Source organism: Leptonychotes weddellii, chromosome 15 (genome assembly GCF_054177405.1).
Source record: "Leptonychotes weddellii isolate Sample4059 chromosome 15, ASM5417740v2, whole genome shotgun sequence".
Classification (NCBI taxonomy): domain Eukaryota; kingdom Metazoa; phylum Chordata; class Mammalia; order Carnivora; family Phocidae; genus Leptonychotes; species Leptonychotes weddellii.
In genome coordinates, this window is record NC_138383.1 from 22,764,708 (window position 1) to 22,792,341 (window position 27,634).

General features: G+C 54.2%; 3 protein-coding genes across 7 annotated transcripts; 1 reads left to right on the plus strand and 2 right to left on the minus strand.

Annotated features, from left to right (window-relative positions):
- Nucleotides 1-2,331: 2,331 nt before the first annotated feature.
- MRPL27 (mitochondrial ribosomal protein L27) lies at nucleotides 2,332-7,760 on the minus strand. Its single transcript, XM_006740720.3, has 4 exons — nucleotides 7,684-7,760; nucleotides 5,256-5,387; nucleotides 4,730-4,797; nucleotides 2,332-2,737 (listed from the first exon to the last, which is right to left on the minus strand). Exons 1-4 carry the CDS (start codon nucleotides 7,721-7,723, stop codon nucleotides 2,531-2,533), a joined length of 447 nt encoding a protein of 148 aa, XP_006740783.1. The 5' UTR covers nucleotides 7,724-7,760; the 3' UTR covers nucleotides 2,332-2,530.
- EME1 (essential meiotic structure-specific endonuclease 1) lies at nucleotides 7,565-15,041 on the plus strand. 5 transcript variants are annotated; one of them, XM_081805198.1, is made up of 10 exons: nucleotides 7,782-7,828; nucleotides 8,921-9,025; nucleotides 9,113-9,888; nucleotides 9,978-10,105; nucleotides 12,181-12,270; nucleotides 12,358-12,479; nucleotides 12,620-12,782; nucleotides 13,019-13,134; nucleotides 13,897-14,086; nucleotides 14,318-15,041. In XM_081805198.1, exons 3-10 carry the CDS (start codon nucleotides 9,138-9,140, stop codon nucleotides 14,492-14,494), a joined length of 1,737 nt encoding a protein of 578 aa, XP_081661324.1. In that variant the 5' UTR covers nucleotides 7,782-7,828; nucleotides 8,921-9,025; nucleotides 9,113-9,137; the 3' UTR covers nucleotides 14,495-15,041. The 5 variants fall into 5 exon arrangements, with proteins under 5 accessions (XP_081661321.1, XP_081661324.1, XP_081661320.1 ...); XM_081805197.1 differs by having other exon boundaries at nucleotides 7,783-7,828; nucleotides 12,659-12,782; XM_081805194.1 differs by having other exon boundaries at nucleotides 12,181-12,479; nucleotides 12,659-12,782.
- Nucleotides 14,788-27,463, minus strand: LRRC59 (leucine rich repeat containing 59). Its single transcript, XM_081805205.1, has 7 exons — nucleotides 27,130-27,463; nucleotides 25,939-25,998; nucleotides 24,053-24,211; nucleotides 23,744-23,848; nucleotides 20,472-20,544; nucleotides 18,284-18,457; nucleotides 14,788-16,769 (listed from the first exon to the last, which is right to left on the minus strand). Exons 1-7 carry the CDS (start codon nucleotides 27,232-27,234, stop codon nucleotides 16,525-16,527), a joined length of 921 nt encoding a protein of 306 aa, XP_081661331.1. The 5' UTR covers nucleotides 27,235-27,463; the 3' UTR covers nucleotides 14,788-16,524.
- Between the last annotated feature and the right edge of the window lie 171 nt (nucleotides 27,464-27,634).

Sequence of the window (27,634 nt, forward strand, 5' to 3'; positions counted from 1 at the left end):
CCCCGCACACACACGCACACAATTCTGGGCACCAGACAGAGAGGATGGAGAGGTGGGCACAGGAGGAGGAGGTTTTCTCTGACTCTCCCCCAAAAGGGCATCAGCGCTGGCTGCCAGACTGCCTGAGAAGCTGGGGCCAGAGAGGAGTGGTACCTCTACACTGAGTGCATCTCAGAAATGCTGAGGAGCGAGCTCTGTGCCTTGGGCTCGCTGGAGAGAACCAAAGGGGTTGGGGAGAGCGACACAGGGACAGAAGGGGCTGGGCTCTGCGCTCTTGCTTGCTGACCCTGAATCTGGAGCTTCACTTTGTCATCCTTCATGCTCCCCAGGACTGCCCCCCTCCCTGCTTCTGCACCATAGGAGACCCCAGCGATGTCCAGGCAGTGGAAAGCTGCTGAGATTCCCAGGGGATGCAAGTGAGGGAGGACCCTTGGGGCTGCCACCCCAGAGTCAGTGGAGAGCTGTGTACTGCGGGCCTGAAGCCAGGCCAGGGCCTCAGGGTGGCTAGGGGGAGGATGGGATGATGCCTAGAGACTTCTGGGAAAGGAGAGCGTGTGATACCCTAACCTTGGGCTCACCCTGGGGAAGAAGGTCCAAATGGAAGCCAAAGGGTCGTGTGTGCCTGCCTGGTCCCCTCGGCTTTTCTTGGTTACAGCACTATCCCCTAAGGGGCGAGGGAGTCCGCGTGGGGCTGCCCCTGTGGCAGCTGGCTCGCCTGCCCAGCTAGGAGAATACTGGAAAGAAGGACCAGCAGAAACAGGTTCACCAGCTGATTGCACAGCGCTTCGGGATCTGGGCCTGCAGAGAGGTGAATGTTTAGCATTCCTAGCCTCGGGTGCCTTGGAGAAGTGAGCTATTTTCGTATTACTCTTACACATAATGCCCAGTTAGAGCCCCTCAGACCAGGAGGAGGAGAGGGCCACTGATGGGGAGAGCCCCAGGATGTGAAAGGAAGCCCCACTTCACCTCTTTGGGTGGAGGGAAGGACAGCGGACCCCAGCCCGGGGGGGGGCCTGCCCTGGGATTCAGAACAGGCTTCTGCGGGTTTCCACGGAGCCAACGGCTCTAGGGCTCAACTTGTTTCCAGGAAGGAACATCACTGGGGGAGAGGAGGCACAGAAGGCCGAAGCCCGAAGAAAGTGCGTGTACGTATGGGCAGGTGGAGAGAGGCTGGGGTGTCAGGGAATGGCTAATGCCTTCCTCCCCACCCCTCAGTTGCCACCAAGCTATGAGGCCGTAAAGTCACTGCCTGCACCATCACCCAACTGTGGCTTTGATTGCCCACCCCATGAAGCAGCAGCCCCCCGGCCCTGCTCTGCTCAGCACAACACTGCTGTATAGGAGGGAACCTCTTGCATCCTGCCCCTTCGAGCTTCTCCAGAGGCCTGGCAGGGACAGTGCTGAGCTGACAGAGACGCCCCCAGCAATCTTCCCAGCTGGGGCCTTGGTACATGAGACCCCACAAGAAGTGGGGTGAAACCCTGGGTCACCTCTGCCAAGGATCTGCATGTGGAGAATCTGGGGTCATGCCCTGAGAGAACAAAGTGCCAAGTTCAAGGCAGATCTCGCGAACTGTGGGGCTTCTGTGCCTCCAATCCCTGAAGCTCCTGCCTGCAGGGCAGAGTCTTTGAAGCCACTGGACTCTACAAGCCCCCCTGTGGCTGTAGCCCAAACCACCTACCTCCAAAGGCCAGGACGGCCCTCTGCCCCAGCTGAGGCTTTCTTCCTGGCCCTTCCACTGGAAGCTAGGCTTGAAGGTCTTGGGTTGGATTGACAATGAAGGCCTGTCCCAGCCCACTCTAGGCCCAGACTGAGTATTCCTAAAGCCAGATCCTCGGAGGCTGTTTATGGTTTGAGATAAACCAAGAACCAGAAAAGGATGTGAGGTGGGTGTGCGGAAAGAAGCCCATTTGTCACTCATTTTGCCACATCATTGAAAGGACCTGGGTCCACCTGGCCTCTCTAGGCCGGATCCATGGGGGGGTCCACCATGTGGCCATTCCAGCGGCTACAGCCCCAGCTCCCTCCAAATGTGGCTCCAGGAGAGGACATGACCTTGTTGCTTCCTCTGTAGCCCCTCCCATCCACTCCTCCCAGGACCCCTCCGGACAAGGGATGGGGGGTGGGGGGGGTGGTTCTCCTCTTCCTTCCCCTCGGGGAGATGGTGTTAAAGCAATCCCCTCCTCACACACACTCCCTTCCTGTCATTTCCTCACTCTGAGAGCTCTCTTTCCTGCTCTGCGGTTGTTCCTCGTGTGCACCACCGAACGTGGCTAAGGACGAATAAACGCTAAGGAGCCCCGGCCAGGTTTATCCCCACACAGCACAGGCTCAGGACTCCAGCAAACTTTATTTTTGGCCCCAGGTCAAGTCTCCCAAAAGGCTTCCCAGCCAGTCACTTCAGAGACTTCCGCAATCACCGCCAAGCAGACTTCCTCAGGAGGCCCTGTTGTCCCGACCCTTGACTTCTGCTGTCACCCTCTCCTGTCACCTGGGCTCCAGGCTCCAACCAATGGCCTCAACCAGGAGTTCACAGCATAGCTACCAGTTTGAAGGTGCCCTCAGGCTTGGCAGGAACCACGTGGACAAAAGTCTTATAGAGCACAGCACCCTTGGGCAGCCTGGTGACCAGATCCACATCCTCTGCGTTGCTGGGACTGGGCACGTAGACCTCCTTTGTGTAGCGGACTACCCCTTCCTCCAGAGCATACAGGTACTTCTTCTTCCCCAGCCCCACCTGCAACACAAAGACCTGGTCAGCTGGACCCACAGCCGGGAGGTCCATCCCAGGGCTTTGGGATAAACTTCTCATAAGGATTCAGGCTCTGGGACCAAGGGGGGGATCAGAAAGCTCTATCTCGGGTTCCCTTTCCTGCTGCCTGGCACCTCCTTGGCATCTAGGGCTCTGTAACAGAAGAGGGAAAAGAAAACTCCAACAGCCAATCCTCGCGGGTGCTCAGTCCCTGAAGGCTGGTCTCTAGACCCATGTCTGTGCGGCTGGCCGGGCACCACACCGGACAGATCCCCAAACTAGGCCCGGGAAGATGCCCCTAAGCACTGCCCCCTGGGAGCCGGCCTCACTTAAAATTAAAAAACACTGGAGTTGTCATAGTAAACATGAGCTTGACATAGTTTCGTCCTACATAGTGACCTCTGAAGTTTAGGCTCTAAGGAAAGTATGGACCAAGGCCCTATGGTAATACGTCATCTAACAGAACAGCAATCATAGTGACAGGCACCAGTCCTTTCACAGCGCCTGCATGTGCAGGCAGTGCTCCCCTGACCCCTTTAGTCCTCACCTTGTGAAGCAGCTACCATTTCTAACTGCTCTCGATGAAAACGATGAGTGGAGAATAAACTACGTGTTGAGTATACAGTTTGTAAACTGCATATATTTTAGCATTTTTCCTTTAGAACTTGAGATTGGATGTGGGGCAACTTTTACCCAGGCAATAGAGCATTATTCAATATTTCTCTGATTAAAGGAATGGGTTCTGGAGCCAGGATGCCGGGTTCAAATCCCAGCACCACTACCTACTGTCGTGTGGCCTGGGCAAGCTGCATTACTTCACTGTGTCTCCGTTTTCTCATCTGCAAAATGGGGATAATATTAACTACTTTTATGGGGTCCCCTCAAAGATTAAGTGAGTTAATCATAAAGAGCTTAGAATACTGCTTAGCTCAAAACACGTCAGCTTTTATTACTGCTGCCGCTATTTGAGTGAGTCCCCAGGGTTACCACAGCCACACAGCTAGGGCCTCAAGTTCTAAGAGACAAAGCTACTACGAATGCAATCCATTCACATGTAAACTAGCATTTCTGACCTAATTATTGGCTAGTATCAGTCTTTATATGCCTACTAAAATGGCCAAAAAAGGGGCGGTGAGGGGACTGATTACAAAGGAAACTAAACTAACATTTAAGATAATGTGAAGAGTACAGTATGGGGGTGCCTGGGTGGCTCAGTCAGTTAAGCAGCCCACTCTTATTTCTGGCTCAGGTCATGGTCTCGGGGTTGTGAGATCGGGCCTCCAAGACAGGCTCCAAGCTCAGCTGGGAGCTCAGACTCTCTCTAATAAATAAATCTTAAAAAAAAAAAAAAAAAAAAAGAGTACGGTACAGATCTGTGTTAACAAAGAAACTTCCTACCTCAGAAAGTAATCCCAACTTGCCGAAAACTGAAATCCCTGCCTGATATGGACCTAGTTTCTGGCACATACACTGAATTCTATTTTATTAAATTCAAACTATCTTTCAGGCATCTGATAACAATTTTATGCAAAAGAGGATTAGCAAGAAGGAAAAAGGAATACACTGAAATTAGTTTCCCAAGATTCAAAAAGTATCTCAAATCACTAGGCATCTCCTCCTCTAACAGGTGGGGTTAGAAAGGAGACCCAAGAGAACCAGGCTGATGCTCCACAAGGCAAAGCACAGTGGCTGGGAGGCAGGCAGCCCCAGCACGATCCCCAGCTCTGCCATGTGGCCCCCTCCACTCCCTAAGTCTCTGGCATCCTACCTCGAAAATGGATACCTAGTGATACCTAGTGCATCATGAGGATGGGCTAAGGATGAAACGAGACAATGCAGGCCCAGGAAGCAAAATGATGCTTGGCATTTGCTAAGCATCCCATAAACACAACTGTTTTATTATCACTACCATGCTTAGGAACAGAGAGAGGTGGTCCTGGGAAAGAAAAAAGGGGAAAGGGCCACAGAGGAACTCACATGGGCGCCTGGGTGCCAACGGAAGTGGCGCTGAGTCGCAAGGATGTTGCCAGCATGGACATAGTGACCTAGAAGAAAAGTCCATAAGCACGCTGACTGTGGGCCCCAGTGATGGGGCAGCACAGCAAACTGCTGAAAAAACATACCGGCCCTCGATTTCCTGGCCCAGACGCTACACACCAACCTCTAAGCCTGACCCTGGACAAAGCCAATTCCTACATGCTCAGACACAAGCAGCCCCCATCTCCCTCTGCCAGTCTCACCCCCTGAACCACCACCCCCACCCCCAGTCTCCACACTCTTCTCTCCAATCACATGGCCCAGGTTCACACCTATCTGCTCTTCCTCAGGACCCCCTCCCTGCCTCAGGTCTTCTCTGCATCTGTAATCTGGAGCCAAGTGCTCTGGCGAGCTAAGCGGAGAGTACAGGACCAGGAGGGGGCATGGTCTTCCTGTTCTGCAAAGGAATGCCAGGGACAGCAAGGGAGGGTGTAGCTGGAAAATGGAAGCCAAGGCACACGCTCACCCTCCATTTTCTTGAGGCCAAAGCGTTTGCCTGGTGACTTTCCACCCAGGTTTTTGGAGCTGCCACCTGTCTTCTTGGATGCATATCTGATGGCAAGAGACGCAGCCTGAGGGGGGCTCAGCAGGGCTGTAACTGCAGACGGAACAGAAATGTTGTTCAGAGAGGCTCCCAATCACTCTTTCTCTGCCTCAATGGGCCATTTGGTAAGCTGAGAGGTGGCGGGGGTAGTGGCGGGGGAGGTGAGGAAGATACGTGAGCAGAAATGCCACTTGACTGTGTTGGTGGTTTTCAGGGAGTGTCTGAAAGTCCTTGGCCTTCTCCAAGGCAGGGGACAAGTCATTCCTTGTATTGTCCAGGGCGTATGCCCTGCATGAGAAGTGTGTGTGTGGCCTGGGGAGGCGGTGGGCAGTGAAATATTCACGGAAAGAAAATAAACACCATGTGCCCTGGGTCCTGACACATTCAGTCCTGTTGAAGAGAAACAAACACCACAGGAAATATAAGCCCGCGAGAGGACACCACAGAGCTGCTGGTTTCAGCCTCACTCACCACATGTCCTCAAGGCTCCAGACACTGTGGAGGGGCTGGACCACAGAGCCCAGCAATAGGACACCCAGAGAGAGGGTCCTGCTTTGGCGTCATCCACCACTTTCTCAACCATTCACCCATCCCCTGCACACCAAATACTCGTAAACAAAAAGGGCAGCTTCTCGGAGGGTAGCTCCCACAGGCTCTTAGCTATTTCAGAAGGCTGGACTCTTTCGTCAGCAAGCCCACCCAGTACGTGTCCTGACCAAGAAGACTGACGCCCTGCCCTTGACAACCTGACCTCTCCATACTCATTCCAAAATGCTCAACGGCATTTCTTTTTAAAAGGAGAGTGAACTAAAATTCATACTAACTAAGTTGGAAGCCACTTGCTATATGACAAGCACAGGGCTGGCAGTCCTTGCCTTCCGGTCTCCAGACACAGCCCTGGTTAATCAGGGTTATGCCAGAATCTTTAGAGAAGCCCTGTGAGTCTCCAGAGCCTACAAGTTCAGAGTTCCTGAAACCAGGTTTCTGAAGTTTTTTTTGTTTTTTGTCTTGTTTTGTTTTAAGATTTTATTTATTTATTTGACAGAGAGAGACACAGCGAGAGAGGGAACACAAGCAGGGGGAGTGGGAGAGGGAGAAGCAGGCTCCCCGTGGAGCAGGGAGCCCGATGCGGGGATCGATCCCAGGACCCTGAGATCATGACCCGAGCCGAAGGCAGACGCCCAACGACTGAGCCACCCAGGCGCCCCCAGGTTTCTCAAGTTTTAATGACAGAGAGTAGCTGGGACAAAGGACCAGAAATAAATGCTTAGAAAGACATGTTAAATGCCCAGCACCAAGATCTATCTACCTTTAAATCTATTCATTCATTCATCCTCTAACTTATTAAGCTGAGGAATGGGGCTTTTGTTTTATCTACATTATCTCTTTCACAAATCTTTGCCCTTCAGCCTACTCCCCATCCTCCACCTCAGAGTAAAGGATGCTACCAACTATGCAGTTGCTTGGGCAGAAACCAGAGAGTCATTGCAGATCACTTTCCTTTGCTCGTCTCACATATCCAGCTCACGAGCAAACTCTGAGTTTTATCTCCAAAACTGATCTTAAAACCACCCATTTCCCCCAAGTTCACGGACACTAGCATCTTGGCTAAATCATGTCTCATCAGGACTACTATTACTGCTTCCCATCTGTTTTCCTCCTTTCCACTCCTACCCCCTTTTAAATTCACGTAAGTGCAATGGTTTGCTTCTCAACATGTAAAACTGGCTTATGTCACTCTCTTGCCCCTCATTCTCTACCAGGGCTAGGCCTCCCGTCATCCTTTAGGTCTTAACTTAGATGTTACCTCCTTGAAGGGCTTCCCTGACCACCAACCCCCCAAAAGACAGCAAACACACATTTTTGCTTTCTTTAACAGCACTCGTCACAATTTACAACCATTTTGTTTCTGTGCTTATTTTTGGCTTATCCACTAGAAAGAACTGGCCTGGGAGATAGAGACTGTCTTCATCTCTGCTGAGATCCCCAACACCTAACTGCACTGTCTGGCACAGACTTTAATCTGTTAACTTTCTGAGCTCCAGTGTGCCAGTATTTATAGATGAAAGGATCCACGGAGTGGAAGCGGCGTGCCCACGTCACCAAAAGCTAGGGAAGCTGTACTTGCGCGCGGGGCAAAGGAAGGACACACGCTCCGCGAACCACCACCCAAGGCCGGGCGCCCGACGTGGTCAGTGACAGCTGCCCCTCAAAGCTCGAGGGCCCCCCGCGCTCTCCCGGCTCGGCGCCTAGGGGCCTCCGCGGGGAACGGCCTCCACCCTCAGGCTCCCTGCAGGGTCCCCGCTCCGCCTGCACCCCTCGCCCCGCAACAGCCACGGCGTCCCGTTACCAGCCACCCGCGTCCTTAGCGCCAGCGCCACCGACGCCATGTTTGCCGTACACTCGCTTCCGGTCTCAGAAATCTGCTTCCGCTACCGGGCGATCTGCTTCCGGGGCCTGCGCTGCAGTTGAAAGAGTGGCGCGAAGAGTCACAGGTGAGAGCTGGCGCGGCGGGCGGCGGGCGGCGGGCGGCGGGCGGCGGGCGGCGGGCGGCGGGTTGGGGCCGGAGTTTTGAGCGCCGCGCGGCAGGGCCTCGGTAACCAGGGTGTCCGGGGCTCCGCCGCGCGGTGAGGACGCGCCGGACCGGCCTGGCAGGCAACCTCGGTTTGCCGGACTCTGGCGAGGTGCAGGGAGCGGACTCAGAGGAGGTCCCTCCCTAGACTTTCAACGTCCTTTACCGAGGGCTTACTATCGGCTGCGTGCTGTGCTAAGCGCTGTAGAGGCACGATTTCAGTTACTTCGCACAATCTTATGAAGTAGGTGTTGTTATCATCTCTGTTTTACTATATTGGAAAGCGAGGCTCAGGGAGGTTACGTGGCCCATCCGGGGTCACACCTACAGTGTTAGTGAACCTTTATTCGAAGAGTGATTCTTGTACACGACCCAGCAGTTGCACTTCCAGGTATACATGCAACAGAATTGAAAACCTGTCCCCACAAAAACCTGGACATGAATGTTCATGGCAGCATTATTCATAATGGGCAAAACCCGGAAACCAAATATCCGTCAGTGCTGAACAGAGAAACAAATTGTGGCAGATCTATGCAGTGGAATGTTATTCAGCCATAAAAAGCCATGAAATACTGACACGCGCCACAACATAAACGAACCTTAAGAAACATGCTAAGTGAAAGGAGGCAGTCACAAAGGACCACATGCTGTATGATTGTTTGTACTAACTATCCAGAACAGGCAAATCCATAAAAAACAGAAGTAGATTTGTGGTTGTCAGGAGCTGAGGGACAGGGAAGTGAACAGTGACTGCTTAATGGCTATGGGATTTCTTTTTGGGGTGATGAGAATATTCTGGAATTAGACAGTGATGCACAGTTTTGTGAATATACTAAAAACTACTGAACTGTACACTTGAAAGAGAAGTTTATGGTATGTGAATTTTATCTCAAATTTTAGAGGAAGGATGACTTGACATCTGCATTTCAAATGCAGAGATCAACAAGGGGGTGGTGTTGAGTCTTGTTACTACTGCATTAACATTTTCCGATAGTAATCTCCACTTTGTTTCTAGGTCACCTTGACCTAGAAGGGATTTGAGGAGTCCTGTTAGACTACAGACAGCTGAGTTCCAGATTGAATGTGTTGGGACAGTATCCTGTTTTTCTGTTTCTATATTGTATGTATTTCCATAGTTTGGCCACAGAACATGTCTAATGGACTGAGTTCAGTGCTACAGTCTGCATCTCATCTCTTTTCCTTTCAGGGGATTAATTTGACAGCACGTATTGATGGCTCTAAAGAAGTCATCACTGGCACTGGATTCCAGTGAGAGTGAGTCGGAAGAGTTGCCAACATTTGCCTTCCTGAAGAAGGAACCATCTTCAACAAAGAGGCAGCCTCAGAGGGAGGCAAAAATCGTTGTGGTTGACACCTCAGATTCTGAGGCCTCCTGTCGTCCGTCACCAAGGTTGAAAGATGTACCACCTATCCGAGACACGGCTGAACCGGTCACACAAACAGAGCCAGTCAGGGTGCTAAGCAGTGAAAGTGAGGATGAGGAAGAATTAGCTCCCCTGGCTGAGAGGCTTACCTGTAAGTTTTTGACCCGCAAGCAACTGAGCCCTGAGGATTCTAGCTCCCCAGTTAAAAGTCTATGGGATCACCGAAATAGTGCAGGAGCATCATGTGACTGGGAAAACCAACCCTTTCCAAAGGTCCCTGATCTTCCCCTCCATGAAACCTCAGAGAGACATGCATCAACTAACAAGGACCCTGTGGGAGACAATCCACGCCATCAGCTTCCGGCCTTCAAAGCTACCTGCCCTGTCCCGAACGGCAGCTGGACCGTAACCAAAACAAATGCTGAGGTCCCCCCACTTCAGAAGAGAACCAAGCATAGCCAGAAGGTCCAGAGAGGCTTGCAGGGATGCCAGCCGCGGAGACAACAGGAGAGGACGGAGAAGGCAGCCCCGGTTAATAGGCTGAAAGCTCAGAGGCCCGAGGAATGCTTAAAGCACGTCGTCGTGGGGCTGGATCCAGGTCCTCCTAGCATTGTGTCTTCTTCCCGAGCTGGGGTGCCCACTTTCTGGGCCAGCCCCTGACCACCCCTCTCTCATCGTCTGTTGCAGTGCTTTTGCAGATGGAAGGGGGAGGCCAGCTCCTCGGAGCCCTGCAGTCCATGGAGTGCCGCTGTGTGATCGAGGCACAGGCCGTGCCCTGCAGCATCACCTGGAGGAGAAGGGCTGCGCCATCCGAGGTAGCGGTTTTCTGGCCGATGTCTCTCCTCCCCCTTCGAGCTCCCCGATAAATGCGCTTTCATTCTAAAGAATTTTAATCAGGGTCCCAGCAGGAAATCAGCTGGCACGCTTAACTGAGGATAATTTTGAGGAAGATGTAAGAAAGGAACAGTGTTCTAAAGCGTGGGCAGGGTACAGGGCAACTACAAGGGATGACACAGCACCTCACGGTAATGACACCACTAACTCAGGGATTCTCCACCTCGGGTGTAGTCGGCATTTCAAATCGGATAGTTCTCTGTTGTGAGGGGCTGTCCTGTGCACTGTAGAAGGTCGAGCAGCCTCCCTAGCCTCTGCCCACTTAATGCCGGTAGCACCCCCCCCCCCAGTCCTGACAATCGAAAATGTCCAGATGTTGCCACACGTCCCTTGTGGGGAAAAATCGGCCCTGGTTGAGGACCCCTGCATATTTGTTACCATGCCTAGGCCTGAAGGGATGAGGGGAGGAAGTAGTTCCCAGAATCCAGAAGGAGAGAGAAATGTAGAGAGGACCCCCTTGAGAGAAGCTTGCCCTCCCATAGAGGAACATAGCAAACCCTAAGTGACCCATTTCGAGGGAGCCAGGGAAATAGCTCGACTTCACTCCTCCCTCCCTCCCTCCTTCCCTTCCCTTCTCCAGTCTCCTGTTGGGTTTCCCACCCACCATTCCCATTTGGCCATTTGCACCAGAGGGCCTGGTGATGTGGTCTTCTGCAGAGAGCAGAGCGGGAAGGGGGAGAGTGGACCCGCGGGGCAGAAGGAAGATATCTGCATAGGATTTCTGACACTGGGCTTTGGGAATAGGTGGGCTTGTGCTTGAATTTCAGGCCCCAGAGCTTTATTGCTATGACCCTGGGCAAATCATTTCATTTCTTTGTGCCTCATCTGTAAAACAGTGACACTGTTGTATCCCTTTGGGTGCCCTGTGTCATGGGGACTGAGATAACCAAGCCCCAAGCACACAGTAGGGCACACAGCAAATGTTCCTTCCTTGGCCCAGGCTCCTGAGGTTTCTACAGCTCCTGTGCCTTCCGCTCCTCTTATCTGCGAATCCAAAATAGTCCACATTTGCGGAAACATTAAGATTTTTTCCTCTCTTGGGGCGCCTGGCTGGTTCATTCGGTAGAGTGTGAGACTCATGACCTCAGGGTCATGAGTTCAAGCCCCACGTTGGGCATGGAGCCTGCTTAAAACAAAATTGTTCCCCTCTCATTTGGATCTCATAATTTTCTTAGTAGTTTATGGCAACTGCACACTTTTTAATTCGGGGGATTAGCAAATCTTTATATTCAAATCGCAGTGACTTTTCAAGGCGCTTCCACATTCTCACTCCCATGCCCGTGGCAGGCCCCCTACACGGAGGGAGCTGTCACCCCACGTCACAGGCGGGGAGCCAGGTGGGAGAAGTTGAAAGCTTTGTGAAGGGTCACAGCCGATTGGTGGCGGAGCAGGAACTAGAGGCCAGCGCTCCTCCCGCTACACTTGGCTGTGTTAGGGGTCTTGGCATTGGCTTACAGGGACCCAGTGAGAAAAGCCTCCCCACGAGCCCTGCTCCCAGGGCTCCGTCACTCCGACCGCTGCAGGAGTGTCTCGCGGGAGGCCGCCCTGTGGCGATGGTGCAGAGGACGGGCCCTCCCGGGCGGCAGCTCCCCTCGTGGCTCCCGACTGTCTGTAAGAGCCACTCAGCTCCCGGTCAGCCTCTGCCCTCAAAGGCCAAGTACTTATTTGCACAAAACCCTCTGGAATTTTCCTTTCCCTCCATTCCCCTATCCAGAGCGTACAGAAACATTGGCAGTTCTCAGCCATTTCAACTCCTCTTCTTCACCGCCTCTGAGACGCGGTTCACCAAGGTTGAACAGTTGAGGACTGGGGAGGGAAGGGGTCATGGGTTATTGTTTCTTGCCACCTGGCTTCATTCCAGAAGAAAAAAAATAACGCAAAAATGGGCTCGGCTGGTGTGGGTGCGTTCATTCACCCCGAAGGCCTGGGTCTCTCTCACAGGTGCTGAGCACCTGCTGACCTGCCTCCCTGTGCTGGGTTCCGGGTCCTTTGGCAGGATGGACAGGAAGACTGGGTGGAGGAACCGACGGTCCTGGCGCTGCTCCCGGCAGAGGCGTTTGTGTCCCTGGTCCAGAACTTCAAGCAGGTGGGCAGAGCAGGCTGGGCGCTAAGGCATGGGACGGGGGCCGAGCCTAGGGAACGAACGTTAACGCAGTGTCTGCCCTTCACGCAGGGAAGTGTGGGCGGCACTGAGAAGGGGAAGGAGACGCTGCGGAGCTTTGTGACTGACGCCACAGCAAGGGCAGCTGGGAAAGCTCTGTCACTGGTGATTGTGGATCAGGAGAAACGCTTCAGGTTTGAATTGGTCCTCAAGACTTAGCATGAAAAGGGGCAGCTCCACCAGAGGTGACCTTACTCATCCCACATCTGGGTCCCCCCCTTACAAGCCCTATGCTCTGGTCGGGTCTTCTCACCCCTGTTCTGCCCGAGCTCAGCCTGGAGCTGCTGCTGTCTGATTTCCTCCCCGGTTCCAGTGCTCCAAACCCTCCAAGGAGAAGGAAGCAGGGAGTGGCAGATAGGGAACAGGCCAAGGAGAAGAAGCAGAGACGACCAGAGGCCAACACAGGGTGCATGGTGTCCAGGGTAGACGTGGAAGAGGTAAGAACTTCGTGTTGCCTGAGTCAGGCTGGGCTCCCACTCTCATTGAACCCGATTTGCTCTAGATCAGGAGCAAAGTGCCCGCCGGACACGCCTTTCTGCCTTGGCACTGAGTAAAAAAGAAGGGGCTAAACAGGGAGCCAAGGGGCTGGGGTGCAGGTTTGGCGGGCATGAGAGAGGAACCTCAGACAAGTCTCCCTCCACCCCTCCAACCCATCCTGCCTTTGGGTCTCTAGGCCTTGGTGGATCTGCAGCTGTACACACAAGCCCAGGCCCGAACGGTGCAGAGCTGGAAAGAGCTGGCCGACTTCGCATGCGCGTTTACGAAGGCTGTGGCTGAGGCGCCCTTCAAGTGAGTGCCCCAGCAAGTCTTGGCTCCACTGCTGGGCCTTGTGCCGTGTAGTGGTTCTGGTCCCCACATATGTCCTTTTCCCCTGAACTCTGCCGCCAGCCCCTTGTCTGTGAGGCTGGTGGTGGACGGAGCCAACCTCGTGCTGGGGATGCTCGTGAGGAGCCCTCAACCCCAGTCCCTTTAAAACGTTCTGCAGTAGCTGCTCTGTAAGTTCATGTTCTCCAGGCTGGTGCTGGGTCACCAGTGAGCCAGGTTACCAAGATCCGTCCCAGGTCAGGTCACGATGTCATAAGCCCTCATAAAACAAACTTTTAGGCTACTTAGCTTTGGGAGTGTTCGTGGTCTGAATTTAAAATAGTAGGGAACCTCAGTCCAGTCCAAGTCCCTCATTTTCTACCCAAGGGAACAGAGGCCTGAAGACTGCCTTGTCTGAGCTCCCAGCAAGTTAGAAGTGGAACCAGACTCCTCCCAGATTGCCTGACAGCCAGTCCCTAGTGGCTATCCCCGTGCACACTGCCTCTCTGGTCCATACAACCCAATGTCAACATTGGAAGCAATCTGGTACTTTTCTGGCAACTTCTCTCTTAATGAGAAGGACTAGATATCATTTTTAAGGGAACTAGCAACTAGCACTGCTTGGGGACAAAGTGAGCACCCAAATAGGCGCCCGTGAGGTCTGTGGAGGGAGGGTTTTTAAGTTCCCAGGGAAGGGGACAGATGGGAGTGACGAGTGACTCACAGCTCTTCAACTGCTGTTCACAGGAAGCTTCGAGACCAAACTAGTTTTTCCTTCTGCCTGGAGAGTGACTGGGCTGGAGGGGCAAAGGTGGACCGCGCGGGCAGGGGACTCGCGCTGGTCTGGAGGAGACAGATTCAGCAGCTGAACCGAGTCAGCCTGGAAATGGCCAGCGCCATTGTGGACACCTATCCCTCCCCCCAGCTTCTGGTCCAGGTAGGCTGCTCCAGCAGTCATCCCCCAGCACCCTGTGGCTTTAGTGGGCTCCCAGGCAGTTTCCGTGGAGGGCACTGGTAGTCAGCAGTACAGGCCTGCCGAGATCAGTGAACACTGACCCAGGCACAGAGGACAGGTTCTCATCCCCCCACCCAAGCTCACTGCCCCCTTACTGATGGACAGGGGTGACCCTGGGTAGTACAGTATTGAGAGGTCATCTGCCACTTTCAGGCTTACAGGCGGTGTCTCTCAGAGCAAGAACGCCAGAATCTGCTTGCAGACATACAGGTGCGTCGTGGGGAAGGCGTGACCGCCACCTCCCGCCGGGTCGGACCAGAGCTCTCCAAGCGCATCTACCTTCAGATGACTGCTCTGCAGCCAGATCTCTCTTTAGACAGTGCAGACTGATGCCAGCCCTGGGGGACCAGGATGAAAAGCTGGAGATTTCCACCTCACCCAGCTCGGAAGAGGACCACAGGAAGAGGCTGGGAGCGCCTCCCGAAGCACAAGCCTGGGTCGGGCTCACCACAGACTCCTTCCTGGGTGTATCTGTAGAAGTCTCCCTGCCAACTTGGGACAGACAGCTGAGATACTTGCGTTCACCTGCACAAGCATTCAGTGTCCCTCTCCCAGCGAAACTCCACTGCCGTGCACAAATCGCCCTACCCCAGCAGCCCTCAAAACACGAAGCAACAAAGACAGATCACTCAGACACATATTTAATAATTGTAGAAATCCAGAAGAACCTCAGCTTCAGATCTCGAGATCAGGAGTGAACTTCCCTCAGCGGGCTGGCCAGATGGGGCTGGCCGTGCCCTGCCTCCCTCTCACCCACGGAGGCCGCCTCAGCCAGCCCCCTGCATGTGGGTCTGATCCCTGTGCTGACTTCCCTATCCTCTTAATCTCATCTCACATACTATGTATTTAGTTTCAATAAAGCATTTGTACCAATGGCTCTGGAGCTTGGAGGAAGACGAAGGAACGTGTAGTGATTCTGAGTAAGGTGTGGGCCTTAGCAGCAGAGCTGTCTGTGGGGGAGAAAGGAACAAGTCGCTCTTCTAGTATGAGGACAGTCACGAGTGGCTGTCCTATCCAAATGAGCCACTAAGGCTGAAAGCTGGACCCCACTCTGTCTCTGAATCGTGACAGTTTCTTGCTCTCCTGAGGGAGAGACAAGAAGCTTGCAATGGGGAGTTTTCAGTGAAGGAGCACCATGACGACCATGTCTTATCCCTTCCTCTGGCTTCTGTGAAAGCAGGAGGCCACGGGAGGCCACAGAGCAAGAAGTGGCTTCATCTGGCAGACAGAACAGACAGTCCTGCCCCCGTCCGTGCTAGCCGTTCGTAAACGCAATGCTTAAATTCCATGGTGCTACTTGTTTCCCTTCATTGCGGGGGTGGTTCTGGGTCTAGACCCAAACAATGCCAAACCCCCGGTTCTACGAAACCTGAGTTTGCAGGCTGCCTCTGAGTTTGTCACACCGACTACTGATAGCTGTCACAGACAGAACAGCTTCGCAACGGTCCACCTCGTTTACTGGCAATCAGGGAGTGAATGCTCTAACACAGCCGAGGAGCCCGGCCCGTTTGGTGACAGCCACGTGAGTGGGGGCAGGACTCTGCAGGAGTTGCCCCGGACCCTCATGGCTGGGGGAATTCTATCTGTGGGACACGAAGCTGCCTACCGTCCAAGAGTCTGCACCCCAGCTGAGAGACGCTCAGTTCCGCTATGAGTTCTGGTCTCTCCAGACGTTGTTAAAGAAGCAAAAATGATGGAAAGAGGACACTCAAGTGAGAGTCTAGTTGTGCCTCAAACTAGCTGGGAGACCGTAGGCAAGTCATGGAAGGCCTCAGTTTCCCTGTCTGCACGTATTATATTGGACTGGATGGTCCTGAAGTCCCTTTCACAGCCTAAGATTTTATATGGTCATTAAAATGTCTGAGGTCCTTAAGAAAATAGGTATACCCCCCCACCCCCCAATTTAGGCTAGATTTGCTGAGTATGGTGTTCCCTTAGTCCCCAATACCACACTGCCTCCTGATCTGCCCTGGCTACGCAGGGAGGAATGAAAGAAAGGGTTTGTGACATACAAAAGTATAAATGTAGTGACAGCTGACCTGACCGTTTAGTAGGAACGAGCCTTGCCTTTACACAGCTTTGTGTAACGACTGGAAAAGGCTGTTTTTCCCTCTGCCCACCCCAAGCCTGTTCCTTTAGGCATGCAGGTAACCGGCCCACCTCCCGCTTCGCCTTCCCCCGCCCGGGAGCCCTGGCTAAGGAACAAAGCAGTCCCAGAAGAGGGGATCTCAAGTACCGGTCGGCAGCCGCTTGAGGATGGCAGGCAGGTCTGGCGCCGCAAACAGGCTGTGTCCCGCAGAACCCAATTCCATAGGAATCCAGGCTCCAGGGCCGGGAGGCGGCGGGCGTCGAGGACAAGCTCACTGCTGCGAGTCGGCCCGCAGCACCCACTGCAGGATGTGGTGGCCGCGCAGGCCACGGAGCGCGCTGTCGTAGACGGCATTGACGCCGGCGCAGAGGGGCTGCCGCCGCAGCTCGGGCACCCGACAGGCCAGCAGCCCGCCCGCCGCGCACAGCAGCAACAGCAGCAGCAGCTTCAGCACGGCCCACGTCCTGCTGGGCCTCCGCGGGGGCGGCTTGCGGGGCCGGGGCCCGGCCTTCGGTTCTGCGGGGACAGGCACGACGCACAGAGAGGTTCGCTCGGTCTGAGGTGGCGCACGCTCTACCCGGCGGGTGCTCGCCTCCCTGTGCACACCCGCTCACACCCCCTTCTCGAACGAAGACCCCCAGGCCCCGAAACCCTTTAAGAACACCCGGGCGCTCATATGCCCCAATGATGCACAGACCGAGGCCGAAAGCCTCCCCAGTGGGTCTCCAGGGAGCGCGCTCGGAACGGGGATTCACTCGGATGCCTCACGCAGCTCGTGGGCCCCAGGGCCCCTCGGGGGCAGGGGACGGGCTGTTCAGGGGGCACTGAGCACAGGGAGCGTGCTGCCCATTTGGCAAAACAGGCCGGAGCTCTGCTACTATTGTTTGTGTTCTTATTATCATAGAAGATGCACGTAACAGAAACCCCAGGGCCACTCGGGCGGCGCAGTCAGTTTAGCGTCCGGCTCTTGGTTTCTGCTCAGGTCATGATCTCGGGGTCATGGGATCGAGCCTCGCATCGGATCCACCCTCAGTGCGGAGGCTGCTTGAGTTTCTCTCTCCCCCTCTGCCCCTCCTGCTTGTGCGTGCGCTCGCTCACCCACTCTCTCAGGTAAATCAATCTTAAAGACAACCCGGGAAGGTAAGCTAGCATCCTGTCAACGGTGACTGCCGCTGGGGGGCAGGGCGGGGGGGCCGTTCACAGGTGACCACCATTTTCTGATACATATACGGAACTCTGCTCGTTCTCGGGAATGAATATATATGTTACGTTCCTAATTTTTTTTAAAAATTGGTTTTGAGATCTTTTTAGACAAAACTTTAAAAAAAACTTGACGGAGTGCCCACACGCCAAGAACTGCACGATCCCATCACGTAGATTTTCTCGCTTAATGCTACCCCATAAGGAGGTCCGATCCTCGTTTTACACAAGGAAACAAAAAGGTGGTAGGCGGCTGGCTCAAGGCCAGCAAGCGCGAGCAGCAGGGCCCCAGGTGTCCGCCCACCCAACAGAGCTCCTTGGCCTCCCAGCTGCCTCTCCCCCGGGGGCCCCTGCTGACCCAGAGGCTAGGCGACCCGCCCCTGCACACGGAGCCGCCTCACCACACAAACAGCTGGACACTGATGTGGCTTTTATACAGCCTGCGGCCAGAGGATTCCTCTGGCATTCAAGCAAAGGGTGCGAGCTCTGTTCCGACCTAGAGAGAGCAGGAGAGGCAGTGCCGGCGTCCCTGGGATGGTGCCGGGCGCTCAGAAAGCCCATGTGCGCAGCACAGGCGACTGAGGGACTTAATTTTAAGGGCAATGTCTCCGCCTTGTCGCGATTTTAGCATCTGACCCTGACAAGAAGGGCAGCTCCCTGCTGCAGGAGCGCTCCCAGCTGCATCTGCCCGAACAGCAGCACCCGCTCCCCAGGACGGCCCCCCAGTCCCTGCACACCCTCCAAGCTCCTCCCGGGCCCTAGGGTGCTGTATGTGACCACAGCGGCCCCCGCTGCACCCCAGCTGGAACCCTGCGGCTGCCAACACGTACTCGGGGCCTGATTCGTCTCCTTCCTGGGCTTCTTCTCCTGCTCCCGCCTGGCTGCTTTGAGGGCGTCGTACTCCTTCCTCCGGCGCTCCTTCTCTTCCGCCTTCTCCCGCTTCCGCAGCTCCCGCTCCTGAGCCTCCTTAGCTCGCTGCTTGGCCTCCCGCTTCTTCTCGGCCTCTGCAGGAAAATGCACCCCAAAATGACTTCTCACCGCACCCCCACCCCCCCGCCAACCTGCAAGAGGGCTTCCCCGAGGAACTAAAAGCTTGGGTTTGGCCTCCCTTCCCTTATGCCACAGGTCATGTAAGCTGTATTAAGAGGAAACGGCGGTCTCTCTGCTCTCGGAGAGGTAAGCCCTCCCTCAGACACAATAAGCTGCTCTCAGGGTGTGCTGAATGGATTAAAGGGTCCCAAGCCCCGGGCAGTAGAGATTAGGGTGATGTAATAAGGGGCACAGGTGATGAGCCGCAGGATTCAGAAAGCACAGCGAGTGACCACCTTCTACAACTAGGCTGTAGAGAGAAGAGACAGCGGGGGTGTGGATTCTATGGGATTCCTACTTTCCCAAGCCTCAGAAAGGAACGTGGCATGGGAAGGGCAAGGAAGAAGAGGAAGTGAGTGCTCAAGTTCACAGTGAGAGAAGATGGAAATGTTTTCCTGAGAAAGCAAGACTAATAATTTGTCAGAGGGTAATCTCTACACTTCACCTCAGGAGTCTGTGAGGAGTCACGGTTCAAGTGCATTCACATCCAGTACCCAACTTACAAATCACTGGCTTCCAAAAATGCACTTCCAAATGAGTTATTTGGAAGCATGAAGTATATTTTTCCCAAAGCCAGAATGCCACAAATTAGGGAGTTAAACGTCCTTTTAGGGCTTAAAACCCTAACTGACCCATAATGTAGCTGAAGAGTAGTACGCTAAGTACTGGAGCTTTCCACTGTTTTTCTATGCACAAACAAGCTCCAAGTTCCAGCTGGGCACTGAGAACGCCAAGGACGCATTACACCCAGCCTGGAGAGAGCCCGTGGCAGCAGGAAGTCAAGCAGCCGTGGTCCAAGGAAACACGGCATCACAGGGGACACACATGTATAAGGACCTGGTGTCACTAGGCTCCATCTCAGGGTTCGCCCAGGACCAGGACTATGCCCGTCCCTCCCCAACCCCGGGAGTCCTCCAGCATTGGGGGCTCAGAAGTCAGCCCCCAACAAGCGCCCGCTGTGCACCAAGCCTTGTTCTAAGTGCTCGGGATCCAGCGGTGAAGACAAGTCAGGTTCCAGCGCCTAAAGCTTTCTAGAGACGGAGACAAATGAACAAAGAGTAAAGAAGACAATGATGTGTGCCATGGAGAGAGTAAGAGAGGTTGTGATGGAGTGACAGGCGAGATGGCAACCCAAGTCAGGGTGGTTCTGAAGGGGTTATGGTAACGCTAAGGCAACATGTGAGCAGACATGAGGAAGCACACGAACCCAGCCGTGTAAGGACCTGAGGGAAAAGCAACCAGGCACAGCCCCTGAAGCGAGAGCGGCCTTGGTGTGCTCGAGCAACAGCAGAGCCTCGCAGAGGCTCGTGCGGCTGGAGTTACCAGCATTCTCTCCCCGGCGTGTGGGACAGAGCGGAGGAAGCAAGCAGGCTGGGGCCACAGCGGGCCTTGTTGGCGACCGAATGAAGTTTGAATTTCATCCTAAGTTCCATCAGAAGCCATTAGAGTGTTTTAAGTAAATAGCAGCATAACTGACTTCTGTTTTAAGAACATCTCCACGGCTGCCGTGGAGGGGGCATGAGTGTGGAGACAGGCCACGGAGCGGGGAGGCGCCAGGGCCGGCTACAGCATGGAGGCTGAGTCACGGGGCGGCCCGGAGGGGAGGGAGCATCACACACAGGACTTGCTGGCCATCTTTCCAATTTCAGGCTTGAGTAAGTGCAGGAATGGGGACTGCCTATTACTGGGGGCCCCTGGGAGGGCTTGAAGGGGACTGTCTTGGCCATGCTTAAATTCCGATGCCTCTTAACCCTCCCAGCAGGCTGTAGGCCTCTGGAGCTGGGGATCGGAGACAGACCCGTCGGACAGAGATGAGGCCATACACCGCCACACGGCTCCCCGCTGCTTCCACGGACCCCAGCTCCTGCCACATGGGAGTCAGCGGCCTGGGAAGGATGGGAAGACGGCGGGAGGAGGGATGGCACGTACCTCGTTCTACTTCCAGCCGCCGCTGCCTCTCTCGCTCCTGATCGGCCTGCACGGCTTTCATGTGCTGTAACACCTGCGGAGGGAGAGGGGTGCTGAAGTGCCCCGAGCAGGGGGCGCCACGGGGCGCACGTCCACTAGGGAGGCTCCAAGGCTCCCCCTGCTCTTTTCAGGCTGGTGCAGCCCCATGCAACGCACAGTTAAGGGAGGCAATCCCGTCCCTCTTAACTCACGACGCTGGCCTTAGTTGGAGATGGGTCATTCGAGCCCAGGTCAGTAAAGCTGTGAGCAGACACATCTGTGAAACGTGCTGCCAACTGGAGTGTGTAAGTTACCGTCACACGCGCCATCCCCAGCAGCTCTGCTGACGAGCAGGGACAGCATTTTCCCCCAAGGCTCTCCGCCCTCGCTCCCTTGGCTACCTTATGCAAGTGCCGCCCCTCTCTGTCCTCAGGAGGCGGCTTACTCTCTCGGTCACAACACTAGGTTCCCTAAGGGGGGAGACTGCTGTCCCATCTGCCGGCTAGACACTCAATACATTTTTGATGAACGACTGCCTGGCTCCCCATCTCAAGAGGCAAAAAGCCAAGGCTGGGGGCGGGGGGGTTGATTTGTCCCCATCACATGGCTCCAAAGTAGCACAGCTAAGAGCTATGGTCTTCTGAGCTCTGGGGCCAGAGCCTGTCCCACTCACATCAGCACACAGAGCAAGGTAGCCTCTAGGAGGAAGGGAAGCGCCCTTCGGCCCACCCAGCAGACAAAGCCTTGGCGCCCAGAGCCCCTCAATCCTCATCCACTCAGTCACGGATGGCCTCTGACTCCGAGAGCCCCAGAGATTCTTACTATGGGCACAGTGAGGGGAGAAGGTAAAAGACTTTTATATTTTAGGTTTGTTTGTACCTTTAGAAGCTGGTATCCCTTGGATGTAGAGGACAGAGTGAAAGCTTAGAGCCCAGCACAATCCTGACTCTACCACTTCCTAAGTGTGTGACCTTAGCAAGTGACTTAACCTCTCGGGCTCCCTGCAAGAGCCTGCTTTGAAGCCACGAGGAACCCTGTCCTGGGCCTTGAACCTGCTGCAACCTCTTGGAAGGGAGTCAAGCTCACTAAACAACGGCCACTCAACAAGGAGTGCAGGATCTGTTGGAAGGTCAAGCCTGATGTCGGGAGGCAGTCCAAGTTCGAAGTCCCCATCTCATTCTGAACTCCAAATACTAAATAAACACCAACCATTCCGGTGGTTTTAAGGGGTGTACAGGTGGCTAAATAAAGAGCCAAGAGGTTTAAGAGACATCCCTTTTCACCCGGGCTCCAATGCATCAGGAGTTACGTGATAACACAGCAAGCTCAGAAATGGGAGTGACTCGTCTAGTCTGGACTGGGAGCCCCAGAGGGCAGATTTTGTCCACCTGTGCCAGGCCACAGCCTACAGTAAGCACTTAATACTGTCCAGCTAACAAATTATTTTTAAAAGGGGCTGTACTCTGTACCAAGCTTATCAGTTACTGCAACTGACCCATGCACCCACACAAGGTCAGAGCTGGTGAGGTCTAAGCTAACTCCTGGAGACAAGTGACCTCATCCTGGCTGGCCCAAGCCACTCCACTACGACGCCTAACGGTGTGCTGCACGCTGCACTCAGGAGACCACGTTGGGCCACAGAGTCAGGGAGCATGGCTTCAGTGACCACACCCACAATGCTGTGGGCTACCTGGAGCTCTGTCTGGAAGCTATATGCTAATACTAAAGATCTTGGTGCTCAATTAAAAATGATCTTTGTGGAATATATCAGCAATTTCACATGGTTTAACATATTATTAGTTGAATGAATACATGGATAAATGAAAAGTGTGTGCATGGTGAGCGTTTCTTGTGTCAGAGACATAGAAGGGAGCTCTACTTCCCAGGGTTATGAGGATCATGAGGTGAGGCATAAAGCACGCAGGACAAAGGAAGGGTGGTTGGTCAGAGCTCCTGCCATTCTTCAGAACAGACAGCACACCTAGAGCACGGGGCCTTCACTTATCATTTGTACTGTTCGCAGCTAAGGGCAAGCTGTTGCCGTGGCTACCGGGCTGCAGTGACCTTGTCCCTGGTCTCCTGTGACAACAGGTGAGACACATGATGAGACTTTCTAAGAAGCTCGGAACTAATGATAAGAAAAGCCATTATCCCCGAGATTCACGTAGAGACCCACCATGCCCACATTTCACTTCCAGTAATTCTAGCATTTGAAGTTAAAGCATTTCGAGTCCTTTCTGTTCATCATGCCTCCTAAACATGGCCAAGTAAGCCATCTGGCGCTCAGCTGTTCTAAAGCTGGAGGGAAAAAGTGACCATGGCTGGCGTTGGAGAGATGCAGTGCGAGGCATGCGGCGCCTGGGGGGGCTCAACTGGTTAAGTGTCCGACTCTTGATTTTGGCTCAGGTCGTGAGCTCAGGGTCGTGAGGCTGAGCCTTACATTGGACTCTGCACTCAGTGTGGAGCCTGCTTGGGATTCTCTCTCTCTGCCTCTGCCCCTCCCCTCTCGCACACATTCTCTAAAAATAAAATAGAAATCCTTAAGAAAAAAAAAAAAATAAAGCAGTGCGAGGCATCTTCAGGGCTGTTGGCAATGCCTGCCTTCCATTCTGCCTTTAGTTCCTCGCTCCTACATCAGATGACTTGACTGAAATCAAATGTCAGATCTGCCCAGGATGTGTCTGCTTATAGGCATATAAGCTTACGAATATTAACAACACTTATTATCAAAATTCCTACAATAACTGTGACTCAGATAATCTTGTCCCATTTAAAGAACTGTCAATGGTGTAATGCTGGATTAGGCAAGGTCCCGGTTTCTTTCTTTCTTTAAGATTTTATTTATTTATTTATTCGTCAGAGTGAGAAAGAGCGAACAAGCAGGGGAGAAGCTCCCCACGGAGCAGGGTGCCCGATGCGGGGCTCGATCCCAGGACCCTGGGATCATGACCTGAGCCGAAGGCTGCCGCTTAACCGACTGAGCCGCGCAGGCACCCCGAGGTCCCGGTTTCTTAAGAACGGAAGTTCCGCAGTAGAGAAGCTAGTACTGTTCTCCTACTTGTAAAGTCAGCACAGAAACAAAGGTCCCTCTGCCTGACAGGCTAATAGCAGCCATATTCCACTGAGACCCTAGTGCTGGAAACCTCAAACAGGTGAGGTGTGTGCCCTGGGAGGGAAAAACAAGAGGACGAAGAGGCGAGTCCCAGAGGACCATGCGACCGTGTGGAGGAGACCCCGGGGAACTTCGTGCTTACCTTGTTGGCACACTGCTTACACTGCTTCTCGTCCAGGCAATCCCCTGCCACTTTGGCCAGGGCAGGATCCAGCGGGTTATCCTTTAGGTCCAGCCATTTCAGGCTCTGAAGAGAGAGGACAGAGAGGCTGGTCAAGCCCAGGTTCACACAGAGGCCCTCAAGGTGAACCAAATGAGCGGGAAGAAAGCCCCAGCCTTCCGAGGCAGCACCCCCAAGGTGGTGTTCGTGCCAGCCACTCACGGCCGTGCTCCACCCGTCCCTGGGCCCTCGGCCTCGCCTGACACGAAACACTGGTTCCTGAACCGTTACCTTGAGCTGAGCAAAGCTGACGGGCAGGGTCACCAGCCTGTTGTTGAGGAGATCCAGGTGCTGGAGGTTGACCAGACGGCCAAAGTCGGCCGGCAGTTGCTGCAGTTTATTCTTACTCAGGTCCAGCTTCACCAGGTGTGTGAGGCCACAGAAATCCGCCTGGGACCAAGACAGGGAACACCTAAGCCCCGGGCTCACAGCTCGGAGTGACGATGCAGGTTAACCCTGACCCTGCCCGCCACCAGCTCTTCCACCTGGAAGGAGATGCAGCCGACCCCCAGCACTTCCGCTCTACGTAGTGAGATGCGTCCGGAGGGGCGCAAAGGAGGCACAAAGTAAGTGTGTGTCCCCTCATGCTCTGCGCACCCTCCAACCCGACCTCCACATTGCTCCTGCAGGGACTAGGGGCCCGTCCGGCCCCCCCACGGCACCCCAGGTTCTCCCTTCTCAGGAGCGCTCAAAGCGCAGCATGACCATCCGCTTCCCTAAAAAGATCGAACGCCCCTCAAGTACTCAGTCTTCTTCTCTGTTCCTTGCAGCACCTAGCACAGCACCCGTCTACAGTGTTGCTCCCACCTCGGCGCAGAGGCCCTGCTCACGCTCTCGGGGGACCTGTAACCGCCAGCGGACCGGCACTGCCAAGGAAGGCACGAACAACTGAACACATTCAGACTGAAAAGCGCACTGGGGGCCGCTGCGTGACTACCGACAGCACGCACAGCGGGCGGCAAGCACCTGCCACCACACTTTCACTAGACATGAAATGCCTCCTAGAAGCAGTGGGATCTCGGATGCTTTTTCATCGTGAGAAACGGTTCTTGCTGAGCTTCGAGAAGATGCTAGAGAGAATGAGGCCCAGGGGAATACTGACAGGGGAACAGACTAATGACCCAATGAAGAAACTGCCAACTTCTGAGACCCGATCCCCGAGCAGAGCCCAGGGGAGCTGGGCAGGGAGTGACACGGCCAGAGTGATCGCTGGTAAACACAACAACGGCAGCAACAGACTCAGGCCTGACAGTGAAGGCGCGCTGCTCTGGAGCCCAGACCTGCCATCACCCAGAAGGGGCTGAAGGGCTGAACCACTCCGGGGCCTACGAAGGTAAAGGACTGCAGACTGAAGACATAGCAAAGCATATAATGGAGAAGGAGAACTGGGAGAAGTTATGGAAGAAAAATCAAAAGGATCTGACCACAGGCTGGATGTGAACAAAAAAGTGTCGCAAAGTAATTCAAGGGTTGGGAGAACAATGATACAGTAGTCCCCAAAAGCCACATTTTTTTTCCTGTTCCTCATCAAAAGATACACAAGGAAGCTGTTCATAAACAGCTTTCTCCCTGGAATGCAGAGGAACGTACAGAATGGCCTCTACTCTCCTCTACACGATAAGGAGGTAAACTATTTTTCCAAAGGAATGAAATAAGGCAGAAAAAAAGATGACCCCAATAAGTGATTCAGCCAGCATTCTGTTGACTTTAGTTTTTTTTTTTTTAAAGATTTTATTGAGAGAAAGAACAAGCGTATGGGAGAGGCAGAGCGAGACGGAGAAGCAGGATCCCCGCTGAGCAGGGAGCCTGATGCGGGGCTCGATCCCAGGACCCTGGGATCATGACCTGAGCCGAAGGCAGACGCTTAACGACTGAGCCACCCAGGTGCCCCGACTTTAGTTTTTCATGGCCTGACTTTCCCACTGTTCTAAAGAATGAAGCCTCTACTGTGCTTCCCTTCTTGCTGAGATAAACCACCCCACCCCTCCCCCAGCATACTCCCATTCAGTTATAGCTTGTCTGCGGTCTGTCCTGAAATTACGGCTCTTAAGACATAACTCCCTTAAACAAGAAGGATCAGGGCTCTAGAAGGAAGTGTGCTCGCCTGCCAATCTTACCGGTAGACTAGTCAGTTTATTGCAGGACAGATCCAGTATGGTGGCCTTCGGGAGGGCAGCCTAGGAAAAGGAATGAGAACAAAATGTCAAATCAACACATGGAATGATTCAGTGACATGAAGCATTTTCCAGAGAAAATTCCCACAATTAGGAAGGCCTTTAAAAATTAGCACTGGAATATAATAGTAGTAATAATAATATAACAGCTGCATGCACCAACATTTACTACCTACCAAGTATATTACATTACAATCTTAATCCTCACAGCCCTGTAAAATGGGAACTATTATCACCATTTTATAAATGAGGAAATCTATGGGTATAAAGGTTAACTGGCTTGCCAAGGGCAGGGACACAGCTCTTCAGCAATGGAACTGGAATATGAACTGGAAGTCTGTTCTAACCTCCGCACTACAGAGCCAAGTGCCAAAGGCAAATGTAATTCATTAAAGGCAGGAAAAGGTAGGGCACCCAAAGTGACCCTAGTGTGCCGGTAGGAAACCTGGTGGGAAAAGCAGGGACTATGATCTAACTCCACTTTGGCAACAAACTAGTTGTGTAATCTTCCTGGGACCTCAGGCCTGTTTCCTGGCTGGGAGTTTGGGAATGGTTGGGGCGAGGGGGCGGTGGGCAGCAGCAACTGGATTCCAGCCAGTTTAAGCTGAGTTGGGAAGAGCCCTTGCCAACCAAGCAGTGACACTGCACAGTCTTCAAGGAAGGACGCCTCAGGGGCCAGGACAGCTAGCTGGGACTGCCAGCTTCCAAGAAATGCAAGGTTCCGGGCCACACCCAGGTCTACCCAGAGGCCTACTTCTCAGAGGAGTCATTCATTCATTTACTCATTCATTCTCCAAACAGCCAGCAACCACTCCGCGGGCGCCTACTTTGAGTCAAACACGGAGGTGAGTGCTGTGAAAGCCCCCCCAGATAGGAGGGGAGATTCACTCCTGACTCGTAAAAAGCTCAGGGTCGAACAAGCAGCACCTTCTCATCTGCTGGAACTGCGCCAAAGTGACACGTGTACATCCCCGGAAGAAAACTGGGGGCAGAGGTGGGCTTCCCGCGAACTTAGTCCCACTCCTCCCACCTAGTTTTAAGATCTGGAAACTGAGGCGTGCGAAAGGAGGCGGCCCGCACAAGGGCCTGCGCCAGTCTGGGGCGAGGACCTGGGCCTCGTGGGGCTCTACTGACCAGCTCCTTGACCGGGACCTCGTTCAGGTCGCTGAGGCTCAGGTCCAGCTCGTTGCCGTCCAGCTTGTCGCGGAGGTTCCCGCCCTTGCTACCGGCCTTGGTCATGGTGACGCCGGCCGAGCGGTCCCGGCTCCGGGGCCTCCGACGGGCAGGAGAGGGGCTGAGAAGCCGCTCGTCGGCTCAGTGGACTCGCACCCAACCGACAACGCCCGCGTCCGCCGCCGCCGCAGGTGCAAGACGCCGCCGTCTGCCCGACCGCCCGCTGCACTCTGAGCCCCGCGCCCAGCTCCCACGGGTGCCGCCGCGACGACGACCACTTCCGTGTCCACGTCACCTTCCGCGGCCACTGAGAAGGGCGGGGCCAGAGCGTCCAGGACGTGTGCGGGAGCGCCATCTGGCGCCGAGGAGGGCACACTGCAGGGGCCGCCACCTCCGGAAGGGTGGGGTTCAAAGTTGCGAGTTCGGTCACCCGGCTGAGCGGCCGTTTTCCCCCAGTGGCGCCGGG

Bases quoted from the DNA above. Each gene is read 5' to 3' on its own strand.
- MRPL27 (XM_006740720.3), bottom strand. From the start codon at position 7,723: ATGGCGTCGGTGGCGCTGGCGCTAAGGACGCGGGTGGCTG. The intron at 4,798-5,255 runs GTGAGCGTGTGC...CTTTTCTTCTAG, and splicing joins TGGCCTCAAGAAAATGGAGG to GTCACTATGTCCATGCTGGC. The intron at 2,738-4,729 runs GTGAGTTCCTCT...TTTGTGTTGCAG, and splicing joins GTTGGCACCCAGGCGCCCAT to GTGGGGCTGGGGAAGAAGAA.
- LRRC59 (XM_081805205.1), bottom strand. From the start codon at position 27,234: ATGACCAAGGCCGGTAGCAAGGGCGGGAACCTCCGCGACAAGCTGGAC. The intron at 25,999-27,129 runs GTCAGTAGAGCC...TCCTTTTCCTAG, and splicing joins AGGTCCCGGTCAAGGAGCTG to GCTGCCCTCCCGAAGGCCAC. The intron at 16,770-18,283 runs GTACGTGTTGGC...CTGTCCCCGCAG, and splicing joins GGAGACGAATCAGGCCCCGA to AACCGAAGGCCGGGCCCCGG.
- EME1 (XM_081805195.1), top strand. From the start codon at position 9,138: ATGGCTCTAAAGAAGTCATCACTGGCACTGGATTCCAGTGAGAGTGAG. The intron at 12,783-13,018 runs GTAAGAACTTCG...TTGGGTCTCTAG, and splicing joins CCAGGGTAGACGTGGAAGAG to GCCTTGGTGGATCTGCAGCT. The intron at 13,135-13,896 runs GTGAGTGCCCCA...TGCTGTTCACAG, and splicing joins GTGGCTGAGGCGCCCTTCAA to GAAGCTTCGAGACCAAACTA.